This window comes from Pelobates fuscus, chromosome 3 (assembly GCF_036172605.1).
Source record: "Pelobates fuscus isolate aPelFus1 chromosome 3, aPelFus1.pri, whole genome shotgun sequence".
Lineage (NCBI taxonomy): Eukaryota > Metazoa > Chordata > Amphibia > Anura > Pelobatidae > Pelobates > Pelobates fuscus.
The window spans coordinates 388,241,221-388,268,279 of NC_086319.1; the positions used below are offsets into that span (position 1 = coordinate 388,241,221).

At 46.2% G+C, this 27,059-nt stretch overlaps 1 protein-coding gene across 1 annotated transcript in view; it reads right to left on the bottom strand.

Moving 5' to 3' along the window:
* LOC134603562 (A.superbus venom factor 1-like) overlaps positions 1-27,059 on the bottom strand; it is a 241,885-nt gene that overhangs the window by 93,121 nt on the left and 121,705 nt on the right. The window contains exons 12-14 of the mRNA XM_063449655.1: positions 20,613-20,801; positions 19,362-19,565; positions 8,309-8,470 (exon numbers count right to left, since the gene is read on the bottom strand). Of these exons, the coding sequence (XP_063305725.1) occupies positions 8,309-8,470; positions 19,362-19,565; positions 20,613-20,801 (555 nt within the window). The remainder of the gene's footprint in view (positions 1-8,308; positions 8,471-19,361; positions 19,566-20,612; positions 20,802-27,059) is intronic.

Consider the following 27,059-nt stretch of genomic DNA (forward strand, 5'->3'; position numbering starts at 1 on the left):
TTTTAATAAAAATAAATGTTTAGATCTAACAATATTTTTACATTATATTTGAGCTTGTATTTATCATTCATTAACAGAACAAAAATGTATTCAGGGATCAAGTTCTTTATAAAATACTCATAAGCTATATTATTATTCGTTATTATTTATTTAGTCATCTTTTTATTGTAACATCTACTTAATGGAAGCACGAGGTTACTATGTTTTTATTTTAATTTTTTTTAATATATTTTTTCATTTTGTATGTTTTTGTTTGATGCATTAACAATATAATGCTATAACATGAGGGCTGATTTAAACTGTTCCATAAAAACATTGCAGTGAATGGGTAATACGGGACAAAACTGGATTAGAAGTAGTGGATATCACCATTGTCCTGGTTGGGGACCAGATAACAGTTTGTCAACCTAGACAATAAAGAGAAATTAGAAGAAGAAAAAAAACGGCCTATCGGAAGCTGGAATAAAATAACAATATTAATTGTATGACAAGTAAAATGATCTAGCAAGCTTTTACATACAATGACAACATGTTTCTCAAATAAATAAGAAAGCTAATATGCTTGGGTGGGATACCATCATTTTTAATCATTATTTAATTTAGATACATTACGTGTTTTTGTTTTGTATTTTACATTTTTCTACATGATTCGAAATGCTTTGATTTTATTGAGTTGTGTAATTGTGATATTTTATAATTACGGTATCTAATCTGTTAAGACGTTCCAATAAACGACAGTTATGAGAAAAAGAAAGACACCCTATTTAAAAAAAAAAAAAGAATTCTATGGTTTTACATATCAGGACATAATCACAATCATCTGTTCATTAACAGGTCTAACAATTAGGTAAAAACAATCTCAGATGAACAACAACACAAGATATATTACATATTATTGTGTAATGATTTATTTAACAAGAATAAAGCCAAATGACAAGCCATGGGGTAAAAAACATCAAAAGTACATCATTACTGCTTCCATAGGAATTAAGAGGCTAAGTAGCAGACAGGTGATACTAATCAAATGCCTTTAATAAATTGATGATAATCAACTGTGACCACCTCAATAAAAGCCATAGTTTTAGCAGTTTGCTGATCTGGAACTTCCAGGTGTGTGTTAACACAATGCCAAGGAGGAAAGACATCAGGAATGATCTGAGAGATGCAATTATTGGTGCACATCAAACTGGGAAGGGTTATAAGGTCATCATTTCCAAATAATTTAAAATCCATCATTCTACAGTAATAAGATCATTCAAAAAGGGCTACCATTTTTTTTTAGTAACCATAGGCAGAAAGTAGAATATTGACCATCCCGATCATGTTTGGCATTGTGACATTCATGTAGCCCACGGAGCAACGCAGGGGGGGAGTGGGCCTTGACAGGGCCAGAAAGTTGGCAGGTGAACTGGAGGTCAGGGGGTGGGGCCTAGCTAGTGTGGGGAGGAGAGTGGTAGTTTAAATAGCGGCCATTTTAGGTTGAGGCCATTCTAATCTGAGCTGCCCTTACCTGTGAATTGTTGCAGGTCAGAGTAGCTCTTCTTTTCTCTTTTGCTGCAGGTAATGGCGTCTGCCGAAGAAATCTTGGCTGGTGTCCGGTCGTTGGTGCAGGAGAGAGGACTGGAATGGTTACAGGAGCAGCTGGGGGTTCCGAGCACGTCTGCTCCCCCCGTCAGTGCGGCGGAGAAGAGGCCTGCCAGGCGGGCGAGACCGCCCCAGCGGCTCAGTCCGGGTTCAGTGTTGGCGGCGCGGAGGAGGAAGAGCACTGCTGACAGGGAGAGTGAGGTGGCCGGCGGGTCGGGAAGCCTGGGAGGCTCGGAATGGCGGCCGGTCAGGTGGGACGGAAGGCCGGGAAGGGGCCTCTTGCCAAGAGCGCCCTCTGCCGCCAGGCGGAGGGCAGGACACCCCTGGCTGCTGATGGAGCCCATGGGAAGGAGGCTGCGCAGAGGACCGGAAGAGGAGCAGTGCTGGTGTCCCAACGTCCCGGTGAGTCGCCCCCTGGGGGCAACACTGAGGGGCAGGGGGGTGTCAGGGGACCGGGGAGCACCATGACAGCGGGCTCACATGGAGGTGGTGGGGCCCAGGCGGGCAGCTCGACAGGCAAGTCAGCCCTGACAGGGGTTAGGTCTCCAGAGGTGGATTCAGGGGATGAGGGGAGCCAAAGGAGTGGGAGTGTGCCCCAGCCCAGTGGCAGGTCAGAGGGGCAGAGGGACTACAGCCAGGAGATGAGTGTTGGAAGGGGTGCAAGGGAGTTGGTGACCGTGGAGGACGGCGCGAGGCGGGATAGTCGCAGCCAGAGGAGAGGTCATGCAGACGGGGGCCCCCGGGGGTGTGACGCGCGGGAGGCCTGCTCAGGTCGCTCCCAGGCTCAACGGCGCAGGACAGGCCCCACCCGGGGGGAAGATAGAGCCACGCCAGGTAGCGGGAGGGACGGATATGGCGGCTCAGGACGATCTTCGGAGCGAAGCAGGTCTAGGGACGGGAGCACTTCGCGGAGCAGGGATAGGAGGAGGAGGTCTACCACTAGGGACGGATGGAGGAGGTACCGGCGCAGTGAGTCAGGGTCGGTGGACAGGGTTGGATCCAGACGGAGTAGGAATAGGAGCGACCGTGGGTCTCAGGCCAAGCAAGGGAAGGGGTCTTGTCATGACGGGACAGGAGGCAGACGTGACGGATGGGTGGGGCTGAAAGCGAACAGACTACCCAGGTCACCTTCTCATTACAGGTCACGAAGCATTTCGCCTACAAGAATTGATCGCAGCCGGGCGGGCAGGAAGCGACGTCCCCTGGACACTTCGGAGCCAGTCGAGGCAGTCGGAAGGACGGTACCCCCGCGGCCGTCCGAGGTCCGGGGAGTGGGTGGTGATTCAACATCTACACCTCATTCAGGGAGCTTGTTAGGATGTTTGCAATCACTTTTGGGGTCATGGTCGGGGGAGGCGGGGTCCCCCGGGCACTTTGGGAGGGTGGGGGCATGGGATAGCGACCTAGGTGTAGGGGGGGTCCCGTGGGGACTCCAGCGGGGGGCGCAAGCGGGGGCGCCGCGGATGTGGCCACTGGGAAGGGAGATTGTGCGGTTGCGCTGGAGGACCGTGGAGATATTTCGGAGGCAGCACGACAGAACGTGCATGTGTCCTTCGCGGGACCGCTGGGTTGTCATCTGAAGGCTGAAGTTAAGGATAGGATAGGTAAAGGGGAGTTTGTAGAAATATTTTGTCTTCTTCCCCTGGAGGAGTTCTTAGATTTGAAAGAGGAAGACAAGAAGGACGCGAAAAAGGAGGAAGAGGAGAAAAGGCATAAGTATCGAAAGATACCTAAGACATTCGGTAACTGGCTGCGTGCCTTTTGCATTCTGGCTAGTGTGATAGGGGAAAAGAGCCCGGAACGATGCTCGCAGCTTTTTTGCTACTTGGACGGCATAGGGGATGCGTACAGGACCTACGGGGGACTCGCTTGGTGGAGGTATGATGAGCAGTTTAGGCAGCGCCTAGCGGTGAATCCGGCCATGCGGTGGGACCAGATTGACCTGCCTTTGTGGATGAGATTGATGATGGCCCAAGGCGCGGGCCCAAGTGGTAGCGCGTCGGCGGGACAGAAGAAGGGGTTTTGCTGGCTCTTCAACGAGGGGCAGTGCAAGTGGGGAGCGTCATGTAGATTCAAGCATGAGTGCTCCGGCTGTGGCGGCAATCATGGCCTCTACAGATGCTTCAAGAAAGGGAAGGCCGGCACTGGAGGGGGGAGCGCGGGCGCGGCAGCCGCCGTGTCTGCGACGGGGGGCATCACCGGTGAAGGTAGACGCGATGTTGCCGTGGCTAAGGCAATACACTAACCGGGAGGTAGCCAGATTTTTGTGGGATGGGTTCACGAACGGTTTCGTGATTCCGTTCCAGGACAGGGGTCCGGGTGTGCTTTGCGGGGATCTCAAATCGGTGCTGGCCCATCCGGGGGTGGTTAGGGAGAAGTTGCAGAAGGAGGTGAGTTTAGGGAGGATGGCAGGCCCGTTTGCGGCTTCGCCCATGCCGGGTTTGTGGGTGTCCCCGCTAGGGGTGGTCCCTAAGAAGGAAGTGAGCAAGTTCCGTTTGATACATCACTTATCGTACCCGGCTGGGGCGTCGGTGAATGATGATGATATCGACGCGGCCCTGTGCTCCGTCTCCTACACGTCATTTGACAATGCTGTCGAGTTGGTGCGGAGGGCGGGGCGCGGGGCAATGATGGCTAAGGTAGATGTGGAAGCGGCGTTTAGATTGCTTCCCATTCACCTGGATTGTCATTATTGACTGGGTTGCTGCTTCGACGGGGAGTTTTTTGTAGATCTCTGTTTGCCTATGGGTTGCGCTATATCTTGCGCATATTTTGAAAAGTTCAGCACGTTCCTGGAGTGGGTAGTCCGGAAGGAGTCGGCGGGTGGTGCGGTGGTACACTACCTGGATGACTTCTTGTGTGTCGGCCCGGCAGGGACGGGGCGATGTGGTCAGATACTGAAAGTGTTCCAGTGGGTGGCACATAAGTTTGGGGTGCCGTTGGCAGCGGATAAAACGGTGGGACCGGTAACGTGCCTCAGTTTCCTGGGATTGGAAATTGACTCTGTACGGGGGGAATGCAGATTGCCACTTGACAAACTGCACGCCCTGCGGGAATCGGTGGATGTGGTGGCGAAGGCGAGGAAGGTGACGTTGAGGGGCTTGCAGTCGTTGATAGGGAGCCTCAACTTCGCTTGTCGGGTGATTCCCATGGGGAGTTTTCTGCCGGCTGCTGGCTCACGCGACGAGCGGGGTGAAGCGGCCGTCGCACTACGTTAGAGTTTCGGCTGAGATGAGGGCTGACTTACAGGTGTGGGCGCACTTTCTGCAGGATTTTAATGGTAAGGTATTTTTCCAGGTGCAGGTGGGGTCATCGGAGGATGTGAGACTGTTCACGGATGCTTCGGGTAGCGTAGGGTTCGGGGCCTTTTTTTGCGGGGCGGTGGTGCGCGGAGGAGTGGCCAGTGGCTTGGAGGGCGAGCCCGCTGATTAGGAACCTGGCGTTCCTGGAATTCTTTCCGGTGGTAGTGGCGGTGACACTGTGGGGTGTGGACCTTTCCAACAAGAAGGTAGTATTTTACTCGGATAATATGGCGGTGGTGCAGGCCATTAATGGCTTGTCTGCGTCCTCGTTGCCGGTTGTTCGATTGTTGAGACAGTTGGTGTTGTTGTGCATGTCATTTAACATTATGTTCAGGGCTAGGCATATTCCGGGTTTGGAAAACGTTGTGGCTGACGCGTTGTCTCGTTTTCAGTGGGAACGTTTTCGGGAGGCGGCTCCGGAGGCGCAGGACACGGAACACGATTGCCCGGAGGAGATGTGGCAGCTCGCGACGTCCTGCTTGGGGAGTACATAAAAAATTTGCTGGCCCCGGGCACATGGTCTTCTTACGCTAAGGTTTGGCGGGTTTGGGATGAGACTGTGTTTCTGTTAGGCTCGGATGTCTCAGCATCTAGCCGGTTGGATGTATTGTTATGGATTCTGTGCCGTTTGTTTGCTGAGCATTCCTCGCCATCTATGGTGGATAGGCACCTCGCGGCACTGGCATTTCTCTTTAAATTCAATGGTTGGGTGGATGTGACGAAACACTTCCTGGTGAGACAGGCGGTGCGGGGCTTTCGGAAAGGAAAGAAGGCTCGTGATAAGAGGAGGCCGGTTTCCTTTCAGGTTCTACAAGGTTTGGTGGAGCGGTTACCAGACATATGTTTTTCTGGGCATGAGGTGGCTCTGTTTTCAACAGCGTTTGTGTGGGCCTTTTTTGGGGCTTTTAGGATTGGGGAATTGGTCAGTGCAAGCAAGGCGGGTGAAGGGGGGCTGAGATTAGAGGACGTAGCGGTGTGTTCGGACAGGGTGCGGATACGGTTGGCCCATTCCAAGACGGATGTCTTTGGGAAGGGTTGTGCGGTTACGCTGGGTGCGTTGCCGGGATCAGGTTTGTGCCCAGTGGCCTGCGGGGCCAGGTTCCTGGAGTTAAGGCCGGAAGGCAAGGGTTGCTTCCTAGTGCATGCGAATGGTTCAGCGCTGTCGCGCTTCCAATTTACTAAGGTTTTTCGGTTAGGGTTAAAGAGGATGGGTCTAGATCCCTTACAATTCGGAACGCACTCCTTCCGCATTGGGGTGGCCACGGAGGCCACGCGGGTGGGTTTGGGGGATGAGTGGATCAAGCGTATCGGTCGTTGGGAATCTATGCGGTTTCGCTCGTATGTGCGCCCAGACAGGTTGGTGTGAGCTTATAAATGTGGGGGTGCAGCTGGCTGCAGGGGCGCTGCTTACCTTTGTTTTGTCTCTCCTAGGTTGGACGGCATGGATAATTGGTCATTCTTACGTCTATTGGGCTCGGAAGAGGGCTGCAGTTCGGAGAAATGGGATACAGCTGGGCTTTCCTTTGGAGCAAGTGGAGATATACTGGTTTGGTTATCGGGGCTTCGACTGGCGGAGCATCAGTGGGGAACTTTTTTGCAAGGTGACAGAAAGGGCATTGCCAGACGTGGTGGTGATCCACGGCGGGGGTAATGACCTGGGTCTGGTGCCGCTGCGCGGCTTGGTAAGGCAAATGAAGAGGGATGTGGATCGGTTGCGGGACCTGGTCCCTGGCGTGACGGTGGTGTGGTCGGAGATGGTGCCTCGGTGCAGGTGGAGACACGCCAGGGACACAGCTGCGGTCGCACGATCCAGGGGTAAGATCAATAAGATCATGGCTAGCTTCATTCGTAGAGTGGGGGGCGTAGTGGTCCGGCACAGGGAATTGGAGGAGAAGTTACCAGGTTACTTTAGGTCAGAGGGTGTGCACCTTTCTGATGTAGGCTGCGATTTCTTCAACTTAGGCTTGCAGGAGGGTATTGCGCAGGCCCTATTTATGTGTGGTGGGGGTCGCACATGAGCTTAAGGTGTCAAGTCATGTGCTGTGGCGGAAATAGGGCTTGGGTAAACTGGCTATTTGTGGGTTATGAAAGTGTTATGCCAAGGTCTAGGCTGGAGTAGGCCGGAACTTAAAGTGTTTGGTAGGTTCTAGCCCGTCGGTGGCGACGAACCTAGGGGTGTAGGGGTGTCTGGGTACACCCCTGCAGGTAAACAAATGTTGGGGGCCTCTTTGGTAGGCCAGGTATTATTCGTTATGTATCAATTGTTATGTTTGTATTGTTTTGGTAGGGTCATTGTCAGGGGTGTTTGGGATCGAGAGGAACGGAGTTATTACTGTTGACAATGACCCTAAATTGTTAATTTAAATATTTTATAATTAATAAAGCTGTGGACGTTGTACTCCAACAGAATAAGCGGTGTCTGTGTTTTTATTTATAATTTTGCACATGCCGAATAACGTCTGTGCACATGTCATGTAGCCCACGGAGCAACGCAGGGGGGGAGTGGGCCTTGACGGGGCCAGAAAGTTGGCAGGTGAACTGGAGGTCAGGGGGTGGGGCCTAGCTAGTGTGGGGAGGAGAGTGGTAGTTTAAATAGCTGCCATTTTAGGTTGAGGCCATTCTAATCTGAGCTGCCCTTACCTGTGAATTGTCCCTCCCACCCTCCCTTTGTTTTATGTTTTTGTGGTAGTTCCCGTTTGGTCACAGCGGCGGGAAATAGGGCTTGGGTAAACTGGCTATTTGTGGGTTATGAAAGTGTTATGCCAAGGTCTAGGCTGGAGTAGGCCGGAAGTTAAAGTGTTTGGTAGGTTCTAGCCCGTCGGTGGCGACGAACCTAGAAGTGTAGGGGTGTCTGGGTACACCCCTGCAGGTAAACAAATGTTGGGGGCCTCTTTGGTAGGCCAGGTATTATTCGTTATGTATCAATTGTTATGTTTGTATTGTTTTGGTAGGGTCATTGTAAGGGGTATTTGGGATCGAGAGGAACGGAGTTATTACTGTTGACAATGACCCTAAATTGTTCATTTAAATATTTTATAATTAATAAAGCTGTGGAAGCGGTGTCTGTGTTTTTATTTATAATTTTGCACATGCCGAATAACGTCTGTGCACATGTCAGGTAAACTCGACTGATCACCCAATCTGCCCAAAATTGGATGAATTGCAGTTGGTCCAAACAAACCTTTAAGTCTGCATGCATTACAGAGAATATATACTATTCTATACCAAATTTTAAAATGAACATGAACTGCCCTTTGGAAATATTATTTCTGTAATTTTATTTTAAAGGCTAGTAATCTTAAAATAAAAAAAAATTAAAAAAATTCCCTTTTAGAATTCCAGAGAACGTCCCCTAGGAAAAAATGCACGATAACTTTTATATTCATATTATATAATATGCTTTTCACATGCCAGGCACCTACCTTCCTCTGTGTGAGTTTAAATTTCTTGTTTAACACAAAGACTCCCTTGTCCACGGCTACTAATGCCACAGATGCCTTGTGGTCGGCTGTCACCTTAATACTCATGGTTGAATCAGGAGACTGGATCATCTTATCCCGATCGCTGTTTGCTTCCAACTTCAGCTGTGTGACAACATTAATATCTGTGTTAGTATATTGATTATCTATACTGTTTAAATCTCCTATCCTTAAAGTGTTAATGGTACAATCTAGGCACCAAAATCACTTTAATCTTATCGTGTCAGGCAGACCGGAATCCCAATGTGTTACTTTCACTCTGCTGGACATGATGTGAAGGATGTTGAAGAGGACAATTTTTGGGCTGATTCCTGGTAATATTGTGGTTCAGGGGGCCCCATGATATTTTATTTTTTTCTATAATTTGTATTGAGTTTTTTTATTTGTATTAATAAGAAAGTTATTTGCGGGTCATATATTTCATTAATATCCAGCAAGCACAAAGGTCAGTATCAAGACAACTGCAGACCGACTGGTCTCTCTAGCCTGTATATTTGAGTGAAATGTTTTGTTAGCAGTATTTTTAATGTCTCCTTTGCAATTAAACAGAAATTACTACAGTTCATAAATAATGTTCACTACGGGAAAAACTAAATAACTAATAAAATGAGTGTTCAACCCCTTAAGGATCATGGAGGCAATTGTACAAGTTCTGACCAAAACAAAACCTGGAATGTGTGCTATATGTCTGTTTAACTATAATTGACCTCTTTCATATTAAGTGCACTCATACTTATTATACATAATGTTGTGCGGGAGAAAATGGGCTTTCATTTATTATTATTATTATTATAATATTTATATGGTGCAAACAAATTCCGTAGCGCTTTACAATGGGTGGACTAACAAACATGTAATTGTAACCAGACACACAGAGACAGAGGGGTTTTGGGCGCCTTGCTCTAGCTTACATGCTAGAGGGAGCATGGTAAAGTGACACAAAAGGTAAAGGTAGTATTTGGGAAGTAGATTAGTAGAATAGCATTCAATGAAGACTTAGTGTGTGTTTTTTGGAGATATTAACAGTTTAATTGATATGCTTTTGTGAAAAAGTGAGTTTTTAATGATTTTTTGAAGGAGTGGAAACTGGTTGAGCATCTAATGGAGAAGGTAAGGGAGTTCCACAGGAAAGGTGCAACCCTAAAGAAGTCTTGAATGTGAGCATCAGAGATGGGAGTACGAACAGAGGATAGGCAAAGGTCTTCGGCAGAGCGTAGAGGCCTAGATGGGATATACTTGTGCATTAGGGAGGATAGATAGGTGGGAGTAGCATTATGTAGAGCAGGGGTCAAGTCCTGGGGAATAAAGTGTGGGAACTCACTCGAGTTCCACCCCCACCCCACCACCAAAAAAACCCAAAACGTGTATGCATATATAAACGCGTACACACACACACTCAGGTGCACACATACACTTATAGACACACATGTACACTCACAGACACACAAAGACACACACAAACACAGACACACACACACACACAAAGACACACACACAGACACACATACACAAATTCACAGATAGACACACATACTCTCACAGACACACATACACACACACATACATACATACACTCACAGACACACACACACACTCACAGACACACACACATACACCAACACACACAAATACAAATAGATACACTCACAGACACACAAACTCACTCCCAGACACACACTCACAGACATACACACACACTCACACACACACACACAGTCCCATACACATACACAGACACACACACTCCCAGACACACAAACACACTCACTCCCAGACACATACACACACACACACATACATACATACATATACTCACAGACACACACACACACACACACTCCCAGACACTCACTCCCAGACACACACTCCCAGACACATACACATACACACACCAACACACACATACACTCCCAGACACACTCACTCACAGACACACAACACACACACATATACACAAAAATTATTTGTATATATTTTTTTAAATTAAAAATATCCACCCAGCCTCCCTACCTGGAGAGCTGGCATGGACCTGTCCCTGGGGTCCAGTGGGGCTTCAGTGCGGCCGGCTCTTGTCTCTCTGTCAGACGCGGCGAGGGAGCTGTGTTCTCTCTGCTCCCTCTCGCCGCGCAGGATGTCTGCTGATGCCGGTAGCCGGAAATTACATCATATTCCAGCTCCCGGCATCAGCAAACGGTGCGCGGTGAGAGGGAGCAGAGAGAACACAGCTCCCTCGCCGCGTCTGACAGAGAGACAAGAGCCGGCCGGGGGGGTCCATCAGGTGGCCATTAGGCCACGTCTTGGGCCCCCCATGACAGGGGGAACATGGGGGCATTTGGGGGTGGCATTTTTTGCCGCCCCCTGAGTGCCTGCAGGACCACAAACAGGAACGGCATTCCTGCTCTAAAAAAAGTGCAGGAACGCTGTTCCCACGCATTCCTGCAGGACTCGAGCCCTGATGTAGAGATTTGAAAGCAAGAACCAGAATTTTATGTTGAGCACCCTATATCTTACAGAAAGCCAATGCATCAACTCACAGAGGGGTGAGGCATGGGAGGTGCTGACGCACAGGAAGATGAGCCTCGTGGCAGCTCGTTCCTGACTCTGTCTCCTCTCATATACGTCGAGTCCGGCCATTCTAAGGTCCGGTAGATGTATCTCTCCTCTGTGTTGTCTTTTGTTGAGTTGAATCCTGCGAGTTGGGGTATATTTTCGTTACAGGGCGGAGGTGGGCAATGTTTTTGAGGTGAAAGCGGCAGTATTTGGCATTTAACTTGACATGAAAGGTGACGGAGAGGTCGGGGTCAAACAGAACACCTAGGCAGCAAGCACCATTAACGTGGAGGGAGACAGAAACTGGAATAGCAACACTTGAGGGAGGAAAGACCAGAAGTTCTGTTTTGGACAAGTTGAGTTTAAGGAAGTGGGCAGCCATCCAGTTAGAAATAGCAAAGAGGCAGTCAGAGACACTAGTCAAGATGGGCAGGGAGAGATCAGGGGGGGACATATAGATTTGTGTGTCATCTGCATAGACGTGATATTGGAAGCCAAAGGAGCTGATGAGTTTACCAAGGGAGGCAGCATAAATCGAGAACAGTAGGGGACCAAGGACTGAACCTTGGGGGACACCAACAGAGAGAGGTTGGGAAGAAGAGGCACAGCCATAGAAAGAAACACTAAAAGAGTGAGGTAGGCGGAGCACCAGGAGCGTGGAATATATCGTAGACAGAAATTACAGAGGATGAGAACAAATGTTGATGATCAACAGTATCAAAAGCAGCGGAAAGGTCAAGGCAAATTAGGATACAGTAGTGACCATGAGATTTTGCAGTAGATCATTTGATATTTTAGTCAGAACCATTTCCACAGAGTGCTGAGTGCAGAAACCAGACTGAAGTGGGCCGAGCAGAGAATTGGACTCAAGGAAGTCTGTCAATCTCACATGCACAAGTCTTTCAAGGATCTTGGATTCAAACGACAGTAGTGAGATAGGGTGGTAGTTGCATGGGGAGTTTGGGTTAAGGTTGGGCTTTTTTAGAATCAGGGTTACATTCACATGTTTGAATGGCAATGAAAATTGTCAGGATCGGGACAGGGATCCAACACGCAGAGTACAAACAGTAGCCAGATACGTATACCGGACCTTAGAATGGCCGGACTAACGTAAGTAGTACCGTATAGAATGGTCAAAGACAAGCCGAGGTCGAGGGTAACAGAAGACAGGTAAGCGAGAGACAAGCCGAATCAAGGGTAACAGAGATAAGCAGAGTAAGGTAAACAAGCCGGGTCAAAACCAAAAGGGATAATAGAATACACAAGCACTGAGTGACTAGAACAAGCTAGAACCACGACAGGGCAATGAGCTAATGAAGGAAGCTCTGTTAAATACCCTGTTCAGAGCAGTAACCACACCTCCGAGACGTCCTGATTGGTCCTGCAGCAATTGACTGACAGGTCGATCCGGGGGAGTGTCCTGATGATGACTTCCTGCCTAGATGGTGTAAAAGGCAGTCACTCCCTCGCGGCCGGCCTTGCATGACCGGATAGACCGCGGGGAAGGGAGTCATCAGACCGTCTGAATGGTGGAACAGCTAAGTCTCTACCTCTTTTGGAGGTAGAGACCACAGGTACCCTGACAGTACCCCCCCTCTCAGATACGCCCACCGGGCGGAATGAACCGGGACGAGATGGGAAGCGAGAGTGATACGCCCTGCGGAGACGGGGAGCATGAACATCCTCCTGAGGTACCCAACTCCTCTCCTCAGGACCATATCCCTTCCAATCAACCAGATATTGTACTCTCCCCCGGGAGATTCGAGAATCAATAATAGAGTTGACCTCATACTCCTCCTGACCCTCCACCTGAACGGAGCGAGGAGGGGCTATTGTGGAGGAAAATCTGTTACATATGAGTGGTTTCAGCAATGAAACGTGAAACGAGTTCGGAATGCGTAAGGTATTAGGAAGAGCTAAACGATACGCAACCGGATTGATACGGGTCAGCACCCTGTAGGGTCCAATATACCGAGGAGCGAACTTCATGGAGGGCACTTTTAAACGGATGTTCCTCGTGCTCAGCCATACCCTATCACCTGGAACAAAGACCGGAGCCGCCCTTCTACGTTTATCAGCGTGTTTCTTGACCAACATAGAGTTGTGCACAAGGATTTGTCGAGTTTGATCCCACAACTTCCTCAAATTGGCAACATGAACATCAACCGACGGCACCCCCTGGGAAGGAGAATCCGAAGGAAGAATAGACGGATGAAAACCATAATTCATGAAGAAGGGGCTTGAATGAGTAGAATCGCAAACGAGATTGTTGTGTGCAAACTCCGCCCAAGGAATCAAACCGACCCAATCATCCTGGTGTTCAGAAACAAAGCATCGTAAATATTGTTCAATTTTCTGGTTGGTACGTTCAGCAGCTCCGTTAGACTGAGGATGATAGGCAGAAGAAAAGTTTAATTTAATACCAAGTTGAGAGCAGAAAGACCTCCAAAAGCGGGAAACAAATTGGGAGCCTCTGTCCGATACAATTTGAGAGGGTATCCCATGTAGGCGAAAAATCTCCTTGGCGAATATCTCTGCCAATTCGGGAGAAGACGGAAGTTTAGGCAGGGGAATGAAGTGTGCCATCCTAGTAAACCTGTCAACCACGGTGAGGATAACAGTCTGTCTTTTAGAGATAGGTAGATCGACAATAAAGTCCATGGCCAAACAGGACCATGGTTTCTCTGGAACCTCCAAGGGTTGCAGGAGTCCACATGGAAGCGTATGGGGTTGTTTGGTTTTAGTACAAACTTCACATGCAGCGATGAACTCCTCAACATCCCTCCGTAAAGTAGACCACCAGAAGTCCTTAGAGATCAAGGCGTAAGTTTTGCGAATACCAGGATGTCCCGCCATCTTGCTATTATGTAAACACTGTAAAAGTTCCAGTTGAAAAGCAGGAGGAACGAAATGACGACCCGCAGGGGTCTGTTTAGGTGCGAGATGTTGCAACTTAATGATCTCGGCCAGTAATGGAGAATGAATCCTGAGATTCGTATTAGCAATGATATTGCACTTCGGAACTATAGAAGAAAGAACTGGTTCAGGTACAGTAGAAGGTTCATATTGACGAGATAATGCATCGGCTTTAGAGTTTTTAGAACCAGGTCTGTAAGTCAGTACATAATTGAAGTGAGTCAGGAATAAGGACCAACGAGCTTGTCTAGAGGATAAGCGCTTAGCCTCCCCAATATATGACAAGTTTTTGTGGTCTGTCAAAATCGTAATAGGGTGTAGGGTCCCCTCCAACAAATGTCTCCACTCCTTTAAGGCTTTAATGACTGCTAACAGTTCCCTGTCTCCGATGTCATATCTGCTCTCAGCCCCAGAAAGTTTCCTGGAAAAAAAACCACACGGGTGTAATGGTTTATCTACCGCTAATCTTTGTGACAGAACCGCACCTACTCCTGTCTCAGAGGCATCGACCTTGAGTAGAAACGGCAAAGTCGTATCAGGATGGACTAATATTGGAGCAGAAGCAAAAAGTTCTTTGAGCCTCTTGAAAGCAGCGAGAGCTTCAGGAGACCACGTCTTAGTTTCTGCCCCCTGTTTGGTCATATTGGTAATGGGCGCAATAATAGACGAGTAACCCTTAATGAAGCGCCTATAATAATTGGAGAAACCAATAAACCTCTGAATAGCCTTAAGTCCCTTAGGTAATGGCCAATCTAAAATAGACTGGAGTTTGTCAGGGTCCATCTTAAAACCTTCCCCAGAAATCACGTAACCAAGAAAATCTATCTGAGACTGATCAAAGCTGCATTTTTCCAATTTACAGTATAGACCATGTTGCAGAAGTTTCTGTAATACCGCTCTGACCTGTCTATGGTGAGTTTCAATCTCCCTAGAGTGTATCAGTATGTCGTCTAGGTAGACAATGACACAATCATGTTGAAACTCCCTAAGTACCTCATTAATCAGATCCTGAAATACTGCAGGAGCATTGCAAAGTCCAAACGGCATAACTGTGTATTCATAGTGACCGTACCGAGTATTGAACGCCGTCATCCACTCGTGTCCCTGCTGGACTCTCACCAAATTATATGCCCCTCTGAGATCTAACTTGGTGAAGATTTTGGAGCCCTTAAGACGATCAAATAACTCGGTAATAAGTGGAATAGGATAGGCATTTCTGACAGTTATTTTATTCAAGCCTCGGTAATCGATACAAGGTCTCAGCGTGCCATCCTTTTTCTTAACGAAAAAGAACCCAGCCCCGGCCGGGGAAGAAGACCTCCTAATGAATCCCTTTTCTAAGTTCTCCCGAATATACTCCTCTAGAACCAAGTTTTCCTGAACAGACAAAGGATATACATGGCCCCTCGGAGGCATAGTCCCAGGTAGGAGCTTAATTTTACAATCAAATGGCCTGTGTGGCGGCAAAGAATCGGCATTCTTCTTGTCAAATACTGCCTTTAAGTCTAGGTAAAGGTCTGGTATCTGTCTTTCTGTGGACTGAATAGGAGTCTCAGGTATGTTAACATTAGCTAATGGAGAAACCTTGCATAAACACCTATCCTGGCAACCCTGGCCCCACGAGAGTATCTCCCCTAACTCCCAATCGATAATAGGGTTATGTTTCTTCAACCATGGGTACCCCAGAACTATGGGAACGGAAGGGGATGAAATGAGCAAAAGAGATAAATTCTCCACGTGTAGGATACCAACATTTAAACTAATGGGTATGGTTTCACGAAAGATAACAGGGTCTAGTAGTGGTCTACCATCTATGGCCTCAACGGCCAAGGGTGTCTCCCTTAGCTGGGATGGGAAATTGTTCTTAATAGCAAAGGCTTGGTCGATAAAATTCTCAGCAGCACCGGAATCTATCAATGCCATAGCCCTTACTACCTCCTTCTCCCAAGTTAAGGAAACTGGTAGCAGAAGCCTGTGATCTTTATAATTAGGAGTAGAGGACAAAATAGAAACACCCAAGGCTTGTCCTCTAGAGAGACTTAGGTGCAAGCGTTTCCCGGACGGTTAGGACAGTTCGAGAGTAAATGACCCTTGGCTCCACAATACATACACAAACCCTCTCTTCTCCTGTACTGTCTTTCCTCCTCAGAGAGGCGGGTATAACCTATCTGCATAGGTTCAGGAAGCAAAGATACCGTGGAGTCAGGACTTGGAAAAGCGGGGGCTAACCTAAAAGAAGGTCTCCGGTTCCTCTCTCGAGTGTTCTGTCTCTCTCTTAAACGTTCATCTATATGAGAGATGAACGAAATTAAATCTTCTAAATTCTCAGGGAGTTCTCTGGTAGCAACCTCATCAAGGATTACTTCAGATAGGCCATTCAAAAATACATCCATATACGCCTGCTCATTCCACTTGACTTCTGACGCCAGAGACCTGAACTCTAGTGCATAATCCACCAGTGTTCGGTTCTCCTGTCTCAGGCGCAACAGTAATCTGGCTGCATTAACCTTTCTACCTGGAGGATCAAATGTTCTTCTAAAAGCAGCTACAAATGCGTTATAGTTATACACTAATGGGTTATCGTTCTCCCATAGTGGGTTGGCCCATCTCAGAGCTTTCTCAATAAGTAGGGTGATAATAAATCCTACCTTTGCCCTATCTGTAGGATAAGAGCGGGGTTGCAATTCAAAGTGGATACTAATTTGGTTTAAAAAACCACGACACTTCTCAGGAGCCCCACCATAGCGTACTGGGGGGGTAATGCGAGAAGAAGCACCCACTGTGGCTACCTCTAGACCTAAACTGACAGGAGAAACAGGGGTATTACGTATCTCCTCTGGTGGGTTATTGGCATGAGATAATAGAGCCTGTAGCGCAAGCGCCATCTGATCCATTCTGTGATCCATGGCTTCAAACCTAGGATCAGGAGAAGCCAGCTGACTGTTTGTACTTGCAGGATCCATTGGCCCTGTCGTAATGTCAGGATCGGGACAGGGATCCAACACGCAGAGTACAAACAGTAGCCAGATACGTATACCGGACCTTAGAATGGCCGGACTAACGTAAGTAGTACCGTATAGAATGGTCAAAGACAAGCCGAGGTCGAGGGTAACAGAAGACAGGTAAGCGAGAGACAAGCCGAATCAAGGGTAACAGAGATAAGCAGAGTAAGGTAAACAAGCCGGGTCAAAACCAAAAGGGATAATAGAATACACAAGCACTGAGTGACTAGAACAAGCTAGAACCACGACAGGGCAATGAGCTAATGAAGGAAGCTCTGTTAAATACCCTGTTCAGAGCAGTAACCACACCTCCGAGACGTCCTGATTGGTCCTGCAGCAATTGACTGACAGGTCGATCCGGGGGAGTGTCCTGATGATGACTTCCTGCCTAGATGGTGTAAAAGGCAGTCACTCCCTCGCGGCCGGCCTTGCATGACCGGATAGACCGCGGGGAAGGGAGTCATCAGACCGTCTGAATGGTGGAACAGCTAAGTCTCTACCTCTTTTGGAGGTAGAGACCACAGGTACCCTGACAGAAAATATGCCAGATGAGAGGGAGAGATTTAGAATTTTAGAGAGAGGCAAAGCAAGAGAAGGAGACAGAGTACAGATGAGATGTGAGGGAATCAAATATTTATGTATGGAACACAATTTAATATAAAATCGAAAAAAGTGTGAGAAATTGAAATATTAATTTCCAACTTTTGCATGGCATTTTAACTGTGAATGTCATATACTGTTAGATTTTACTACAATAAAACACACATATTTGTATGCTGTGATGTCCCATGGATACAATGATGCTCCCCCCATGTACAGATGTTATGGTTTTTGAAAAGTTACAGGGTCAAATAAAGAGATTGCCCATTTGAGTTTTTACACATTGAATTTTGCCAGATTGGTTTGCTGGGTCTACGTTGCTTTTGAGACCATATGGCAGCCCAGGTCAACAAAATAACCCCAGCATGGCATACCATTTGCAAAAGTAAACAACCCAGGGTATTCAAAATGGGGTGTTTCCAGTCTTTTTAGTAGCCACTTAGTCACAAACCCTGGCCAAAGTTATTGTTCATATTTTTGTTTTGCAATCTTCACAAAATAATACCTTTTCACTAATGATATCATTGTCAGTATATGCTTAACTGCACTAAAACATTCATATCTGTGTTCAGAGATGTCTCACAAGTACAACAGTATACCCATGTACATGTTTTATGTGATTTTGGAAAGCTACAGGGTCAATATGGGGCTTGCCCATTTCAGTTTGCTGGATTGGTTTGCTGGGCCTATGTTGCCTCTGAGACCATATGGCAGCACAGGAATGTGAATTACCCCATCATGGCATACAATTTGCAAAATTATAAAACACAGGGTATAGATAGATAGACAGACAGACAGACAGACAGACAGACAGACAGACAGACAGATAGATAGATAGATAGATAGATAGATAGATATAGATAACGAATAGAGAGGTGCACTCACAGGTCTTCTTCCAAATGTGAAGTTTTGTTCTGTTATTTCAGGATTGTTCCAACGTTTTGACCCCTAAGGGTCTTTTTTCAAAGTCCTTGAAAAAGACCTTTAGGGGTCGAAACGTTGGGACAATCCTGAAAATCCTGACAATCCTGAAAATCCTGAAAATAACAGAATAAACCTTCACATTTGGAAGAAGACCTGTGAGTGCACCTCTCTATTCGTTATCTATATATTGTATACGCTGGTACCACCAAGGCAAAACAAACTTAAGGGTGAGTGTCGTGACACATATATATATATATAAATATCCAAATGCTTGCACTCCAGTATCGAAATAGTTACTATTGCTTGTTGGCAATAGTAATAGAACAAAAACAGTAGAAAATAGCCCTCCATCGACTTCGTAGAAATAGTGAAAAAAGTAACAGGGGAGAGAGAGGTATTTGGATGCATATGGGGTGCAAGGGGAGGCTACTTTCCTCCAAAAATAATCATGAATGCTAACAAAAACAAAATTAGATTACTTTCCTGCAGTGAACATATAAAGTATGTTCTGTAGTGAAGAGCTACTTCTTCTTCTTACTTTCCCTCAAAGTCCAGCATTGCGTAGCATATAGCTATTAGACACATAGACAATGTCTCCTTTTCTCAGCTGTGGAGTGCTCTAGATCTGTCGTAGTTGGCATCTTGATCAATGTGCACCTTACATGGCCTTTCAATTTTGTCGGGGAGTATTTCACAATCAAACATAAGCTTCTCAATGATATTAACCCACCCAACATGGAAGTGCCATTGTATATTTTTTTATTTTATTCTGGATGCAGTTTTTCACTCTGGATGTTATATTATTTTGCTGACTATGGCTGATTAAAGGCAATTCTTTTTTTTATTAAGCCAGACATGAGAGAGTCAAAAAAAGCTTAGCGTCCCTTTTTAATTCCCATTATCAATCACAAACAACTTGTTTTAAAAGATGGGAGCAGTGATTTTAAGATAGCCATGTTATAATTAGTGATGGACTTAGCACGACCATTAATGCTCAATCTTACCGTTCCCATGCATCCGTCAGATGCCTTCACCCATACAGAGTCAGAAACAATCTCATCAACGTTACCACTTTTCACTATATAATATGCCACAATCCGGAATGATGGGATGAAGTCTTCTGAGATACTCAGGGTCTTGCTGACAACGTTCTGCCTAGGCCCACGTGACTGCCTGCCTACCAGCGCTATCCGACCCTTGTTTATGATCTAAAAAAGACCAGGAAAATTGATAAATGATAACTAGGCAAAGAAATACAGACTATTATTGATAGTTAAAACGGAATAAATTGTTTTTAATTGTCACAGGAAGAATTACCATTTTTTAATATGTTAGTCAGTGAATACTTTATGCAAATCAAACTCCTGCAATTCAACTGCCAAGTGCTAAGCCAAGCCAGTTAAACCGAATGAAGTTAAATGGTCAGTCTTATCTTACATAGGCAATGCTTTCAAACATTTTGCTAAACAATAAATAAAAAACAAGTTACATATCTTTAAGGTGTCCCTTGGTGTTCTGCTTAGTGGGTCTGCCCACACCAGAGATGAAACATTCTAGTCAGGACCATCTCATTCTGGGCTATAGCAACTGATCCATAAACTGTTCAGCATGTATTTATGAGATAAGTCATTTCCTCCCTAGTTGACAACAGTGGCTGTTATCAGTTTGTACAGCCTCATTAGTGAACAGATTATTTGTAGAATAAAGGACTAAAGACTGTTCAAGTTAAAAAAAAACAAACAAACAACACTTTAAAAATTCTGTTCATCATCTGAGAATGGTGGATCAACCGTAGTGTCAGAAAACCCCTATATTTGCCTGTATAGTGACTAATAAAATATCCTCTTTTATGCTTGTACTTTACTTTTTAGTAACTAGGATTTAGTTACAAGTTATAGTTATATGTACGTGTGCATGTATGTATGCATGTGTATATGTATGTCTGTGTGTGTCTGTATATGTTTGTGTGTATGTATATATGTGTGTGTGTGTGAATGTAAGTGTGTATTTATATATGTGTGTCTGTGTGAATGTAAGTGTGTGTGTATATGTGTGTGTTTATGTATGTATATGTAAGTGTGTGTGTGTGTGCATGTATGAATGTAAAGGTGAATATATATGTGTGTGTGCTTATGTATGTATGAATGTAGGTGTATATGTATATGTATGTGTATATGCCCCATGCAAACATTTCTATTTTCTTCTTCTTTATATTTACTGGCTATCAATGCCAATATATAATAATTTCTGGTTACCAGATAGGTGAAATAATCAAAACTGTTCTGATCGTTGTTGATTGTAAAACTCAAAAGGATGTTTCCCCGTTCTATGGAAACACCAATGAGCAGATAATTTGGTGCTGCAGCCAATGAACTATAAGCGGTGAATGTCATTGTAGCAGTTGCCTGACGAGCTGGTGGCAAACCGCGATGAGTTGTCCTTGCCTGTGAACAGAAAAGAAAAAACAAACAAGAAAGCTCGGTATTAATGAAACAACCAACACATTATAAATAAGGTAACCCATGTACTGTGCTAAACAGATTTCTAACATCGGTGTAAGGTCACTAACAGGGTATTTTATTAAAGGAAGAATTGTTTGGGAATCAAGGTGAATTTAAAATGTAAAGCAACACTATAGTGTTAGAAATACAAATCAGTCCCTACTTTTATTTAGCTTCCCCTTTCTCCCTTGGATGTAAGAAAATACAAAATTAAAAAGTTTTACTAATCTTTTTCCAGCTCCGAGGCTACTTCAGAGCTGCTCGCCTCTCCACCTCCCTCATTGTCATGGAGGAGGCACCTCCAGCGTTGAATCAATGTTTTACTATGGAGTTTTACTCTGAGTCTTACTTGGTCAGAGCAGAAGAAGAACCTCTAGTGGCTCTCATACTGACACCCACTAGAGGTGGACCTAACCCTGCAATGTAAACATCGTAGCTTCTAAAAAGAAAAGACGGGGACACTGCACCCATCGAGAGAAACAATCTGGGTCACTAGTATGTCCATTTTAGGCCAAAATGGCTATATTTTAAATATTTTTCAGAGCAGCTATGCTTCCAGCTTGGCTATTATGAAATTCAGTTTCAATTTCTCTCTTTAGTAAATAACGCACGGCCTGTATCTCATTTTGGGGTAATTTAGCAGGTTGACAATTCAAATTACAATAAAATAAGGAGCACAAGCATCAATAGTAAAAAAATCTTTATTAAGTGGGAATACTTGATGAGAATGTCACATAACATAAGGATCCAAAATATAGGATCATATAGGATCTATACAGCAATAATCAGAAATTCTGAATATATATTATGAACGCCAAAATGCGTCTTAAATTAATAACAGAGTCTCAATATGCAAACAGAGGAAAATGAACTAACAATCTAATCCAAACCCACAGACATAAATGCAAATATATACATGAAAAAATAGCATACCAGACCTAGTGAGAAGCAAGGATAGAGTCAATCACAAAAACACCACAATGGTCTATAGTGCATTTTCATCCAATGTTGAAGTGCACTGCCTAACAGGGTCATTTATTGAAGAAAGAATTGTTTGGGATTCAACATGTAATTCAAACTTAAAGAAACATTATTACGTTAGAAATAAAAATCTGTCCCTACTCTTATTCAGCTTCCCCTCCCCCTTGGATGAATGAAAATAAAAAAATAAAAAAATTTTAGTTACCTTTTTCCAGCGAGAGTTGCTCTCTCATACTGACACACACTAGAGGTGGACTTAAACCTGCAATGTAAACATTGCAGTTTCTAAAGAAAAAAGCAATAGGGACACTGCACCCATTGAGAGAAACAATCTGGGGGACTATCATTTCCATTTAAGGCAAAAATGTCTGAATTTGAAAATTTCTTCAGAGCAGTTATGCTTCCAGATTGGCTATTTTGAAATTCAGTTTTAATTCTCCTATTAGTAAACAACCCTAATATATTTTGAGCTTAATTTTTTCACCATTTTTTTCCACAGATTTATTTTTATATATAATTTTTACATAAACATATTTTTTCTGCATATTTTAAAAATATGTGTGCTATTGTAATATAATTCTCTAAACTTTACTCTCCTGATTAAACATATCCCGAATGGTTCGCTGGCGAATAGTTCCTGGCAAACATAGCTTGTTCGCGTTTGACACGGCGGGCGAACATATGCGATGTTCGGTCCGCCCCCTATTTGTCATCATTGAGTAAACTTTGACCCTGTACCTCACAGTCAGCAGACACATTCCAGCCAATCAGCAGCAGACCCTCCTTTCCAGACCCTCCCACCTCCTGGACAGCATCCATTTTAGATTAATTCTGAAGCTGCATTCTTAGTGAGAGGAGGGACAGTGTAGCTGCTGCTGATTTAATAGGGAAATGGATAGCTAGGCTAGTGTATTCAGTGTCCACTACAGTCCAGAAGGACTCATCTGATCTCTGCTGTAAGGACAGCACCCCAAAAAGCCCTTTTTAGGGCTAGAACATCAGTCTGCTTTTTTTTTTCCTGTGTAATCTAATTGCAGTTGCCTGCCTGCCTGCCAGCATTTGTGTCAGGCTCACAGTGTATACTGTGCCCACTTGCCCAGTGCCACCACTCATATCTGGTGTCACAATAGCTTGCATTTAAATTAAAAAAAAAAAACATCTTTGACTGTAGTGTACATTTAAAAAAAAAAAAAAAATTTGACTGTAATAGATTGAATAGCAGTTAGTTGTATGCAAGTGTGTGTGTCAGGCCTACAGCGTCTACTCTGCCAACTTCTGCCAGTGCACAGTGCCACTCATATCTGGTGTCACAAAAGCTTGCATTTAACCCCTTAAGGACACAAGACATGTGTGACATGTCATGATGCCCTTTTATTCCAGAAGTTTGGTCCTTAAAAAAACAAAACTATTTTTGACTGTAGTGTACATTTAAAAAAAAAATACAATTTTGACTGTAATAGATTGAATAGCAGTTAGTTGTCTGCAAGCATGTGTGTCAGGCCTACAGCGTCTACTCTGCCAACTTCTGCCAGTGCACAGTGCCACTCATATCTGTTGTCACAGTAGCTTGCACGCATAGTACCACTAATCGAAAAAAAAAACAACAGGCAGAGGCAGGCCAGCCCGCAGTGGCCATCGTGGTCGTGGTGCTGTGATTCCCTTTGGCCCTAGAATAATGCCCAATGTTCACAGGCCACGTACCCTGAACTCGAAAAGTTCTGAGGACATAGTTGACTGGCTAATACAGGACACCCAATCTTCTACAGCTTCCGCTCGGAACCTTGACGCACCATCCTCCTCCAGCTTAGCTTCGGGCACCTCTCAAGTTACCACTTGCCCGCCTGCTGCCACCACCAACACTAGCACCACAGCCGCTTCACTTGATCTGTCAGAGGAGTTATTTACACATCAGTTGGAAGAAATTAGTGATGCGCAACCATTATTGCCAGAGGATGTAGATAACAGGGATATGTCTCAGTCAGGCAGCATTACACACATGGATGTACGGTGTGATGATGATGTTGTACCCGCTGCTGCTTCCTTTGCTGAGTTGTCAGATACAAGTGAAGCGGTTGATGATGACGATGCGTCCGTGGATGTCACGTGGGTGCCCGCTAGAAGAGAAGAAGAACAGGGGGAAAGTTCAGATGGGGAGACAGAGACGAGGAGGAGACGAGTTGGAAGCAGGGGTAGGTCATCGCAAGGAGCTAGTGGCACAGTCAGACAGCATGCATCGGCACCCGGGGTCAGCCAGACAGCACGCCAATCAACGCATGCTGTTGCCACCACCCGAATGCCGTCATTGCAGAGCTCAGCAGTGTGGCATTTTTTTTGTGTGTCTGCCTCTGACAACAGCGATGCCATTTGCAACCTGTGCCAAAAGAAGGTGGGAAGTCCAACACCCACCTAGGTACAACTGCTTTGCGAAGGCACATGATCGCACATCACAAATGCCTATGGGATCAACACATGAGTACAAGCAGCACACAAACGCAAAGCCGCCATCCTCCTTCTGGTCCAGCATCTTCAGCCACGTCAACCACTGCTGTCCTCCTTGCCCCCTCTCAACCATCCGCCACTCCGTCTCTCGCCTTGAGCAGTTCCTGCTCATCTGCCCACAGTCAGGTGTCTGTCAAGGACATGTTTAAGCGTAAGAAGCCAATGTCACAAAGTCACCCCCTTGCCCGGCATCTGAAAGCTGGCTTGTCTGAACTCTTAGCCCGCCAGCTTTTACCATACAAGCAGGTGGAGTCTGAGGCGTTCCAAAATTTGTAGCTATTAGGACACCGCAGTGGAAGGTACCCAGCCAAAATTTCTTTTTTCTTTTTAATTCTTTATTTTTGTAGTGCAAATGAAAAATACAAGCTGCTCAGGTATGCCATAACAGTATAAACAGGCAATATTTGGTACAGGATGATACAGTGAAGTAGCATTGCTAAATTTGCTAAAAAAAATTTGTTAGTAGATGATTTGTCAACCGCTTAAGGTTAGGTTTAGTAAGATTACCATAGGCTAGGTACAATATAAAGCAGGACATTGCACTTTTTATGGTTCATTATTAACAAGCTAAATAACAAGCTATGTAAACATGTCTAAACGCTAGAGTAAACAAAGGAAAGTCCTCATATTAGCTAGGATATTCAAGTGGAGTAAATACGGTCACTGGGTTTTGTCACCCTATGCTTCCAGGCAGACATGGCAGTCCATTAAGTTGTGCGTGGGGTAAGCAAAGATCGCTGCTAGGGCTCCCCTGGTTGCAGTGACAGTGGGATAGTGTTTGCTGTGTTATGAGACAGTGTGTGGAGAGGTGTTAGAGAGGAGAGAAGCACAAAAGGAAAGTAAAACCCAAAGAAAGACATATTACTCAAGGCTGGGAATATGGCATGTAAGACACACAGTTTTTCTGCTCTGGTACCATGTCCTGTAAGGTACTTAGAGAAGTGGCCAGAGTCCAGCACCGTATGATTTTGTGGGTACCCCGTTCAGCCTATGCCTACCTGGTGTTTAGATTTGTTCATCAGGGGGGTGTCCCGCCCGAGGTCGGCATGTTCGCTCGGCCAGGTGATGGCGGCAGGACAGTTGCCACCCCGTTGTTCCCTCCCCGCGGATGGGGTGCTGTTTTGCACTTTGCGGTAGGGTGTCGCTGGTGCCGTTGAGCGGCCGGTGGGTCGGGCACATCGGCTGGCTCTTTTCTGGAGCTTGAGGGAATGTGAGCTGTTGTCCGAAGCGCCCTGCACCGTCCTCCGCCGTACCGTTGGAGCCACATGGAGAACACCACCTCAGGCCACTCCGGGTCGCCGGGCGGATCCACGCCGCCACCGCTTTCATCGCGAGTCTGTAGGGTTGTCTCCTGGCCTGAAGCTTCTTCCAGAAGTAGGTGCAGAGTCTGTCAAAGAGCTCCAGTGTGTGTTTGGGTGGTTTGGTGAGCGTGTGCCTTTTTCTGCGCTGCTTCTGTGTCGCCATTTTGGCTGGGCCATGACGTTCCCTTGTGGGCGAGGGTGTTGTTGTTGTGTTGTTGTAGGGCTGGTGGGAGAGCAGGGGTAGTCGTCCCCAGTGTGGACCGGGATATCCCCCAGCAGTCCAGAGGGGGGGGTTGCAGGACTGTATTGTGCCATCGCTTGGGATTTTGTCCCTCGCCAGGGGATAGGCCGCCTCCCCCGGACTCTGGGCTTCGCTCAGGTGTAGGCCTCATGGCCGGTGCAGGTTGTTTGGTGGCGCTCCGGTGCTGGGCTTGTATCATTCGATTGCTCATTACTTTCTGTGCTTGTGTCCAGGCTCCTTTTGCCGCTGATGCTTTTGGATCACTTAGTAGCAGTGCTTTTTTGCTAGTCATGGCAGGAGCTCCTAGAGTGTGCAACCAGCCATCTTGGCTGCCAGGCCCCGCCCCCCCGGACAAAATTTATTTGCACAAAAGGCAATCCCCAACCTGTACTCGATTGTGCAAAAGGAAGTAATGGCATGTCTGGCACACAGTGTTGGGACAAGGGTCTATCTGACCACTGATACCTGGTCTGCAAAGCATGGTCAGGGCAGGTATATCACCTACACTGCGCATTGGGTAAACCTGCTGACGGCTGCCAAGCATGGAATGCGTGGCTCTGCAGAGGAGTTGGTGACACCGCCACGACTTGCAGGCAGGCCTGCTGCCACCTCCTCTACTCCTCCTACTCCATCCTCTTCCATAACCTCCTCGGCTGAGTCCTCTTCTGCTGCTGCGTCTTGCTCCACATCAACGGCACCCCAGCTCCCCAGGTACTATTCAACATCCCGGATACGGCAGTGTCACGCCATCTTTGGGTTGACTTGCCTGAAAGCAGAGAGTAATACCGGACCAGCACTCATGTCCACCCTGAACGCACAGGTGGATCAGTGGCTGACTCCGCACCAACTGGAGATCGGCAAAGTGGTTTGTGACAACGGAAGAAATTTGTTGGCGGCATTGAATTTGGGCAAGTTGACACATGTGCCGTGCATGGCACATGTGTGTAATCTGATCGTACAACGTAAGGGGGATTAAACTGATAGGAATAGTCCTACGTAACACACCTTATAATAACGCAGAGAGAGGCAATGCAGAGAGAGGAGTCTGAAGAAGAGGAGTCAGAGAAGGAAGGTGGCTTTGAGGAGGTGGAAGACCAAACACAGCAGGCGTCCCAGGGGGCTTGTTGTCACCTTTCGGGGACCCTTGGTGTTGTACGTGGCTGGGTGGAGGAAGAGACC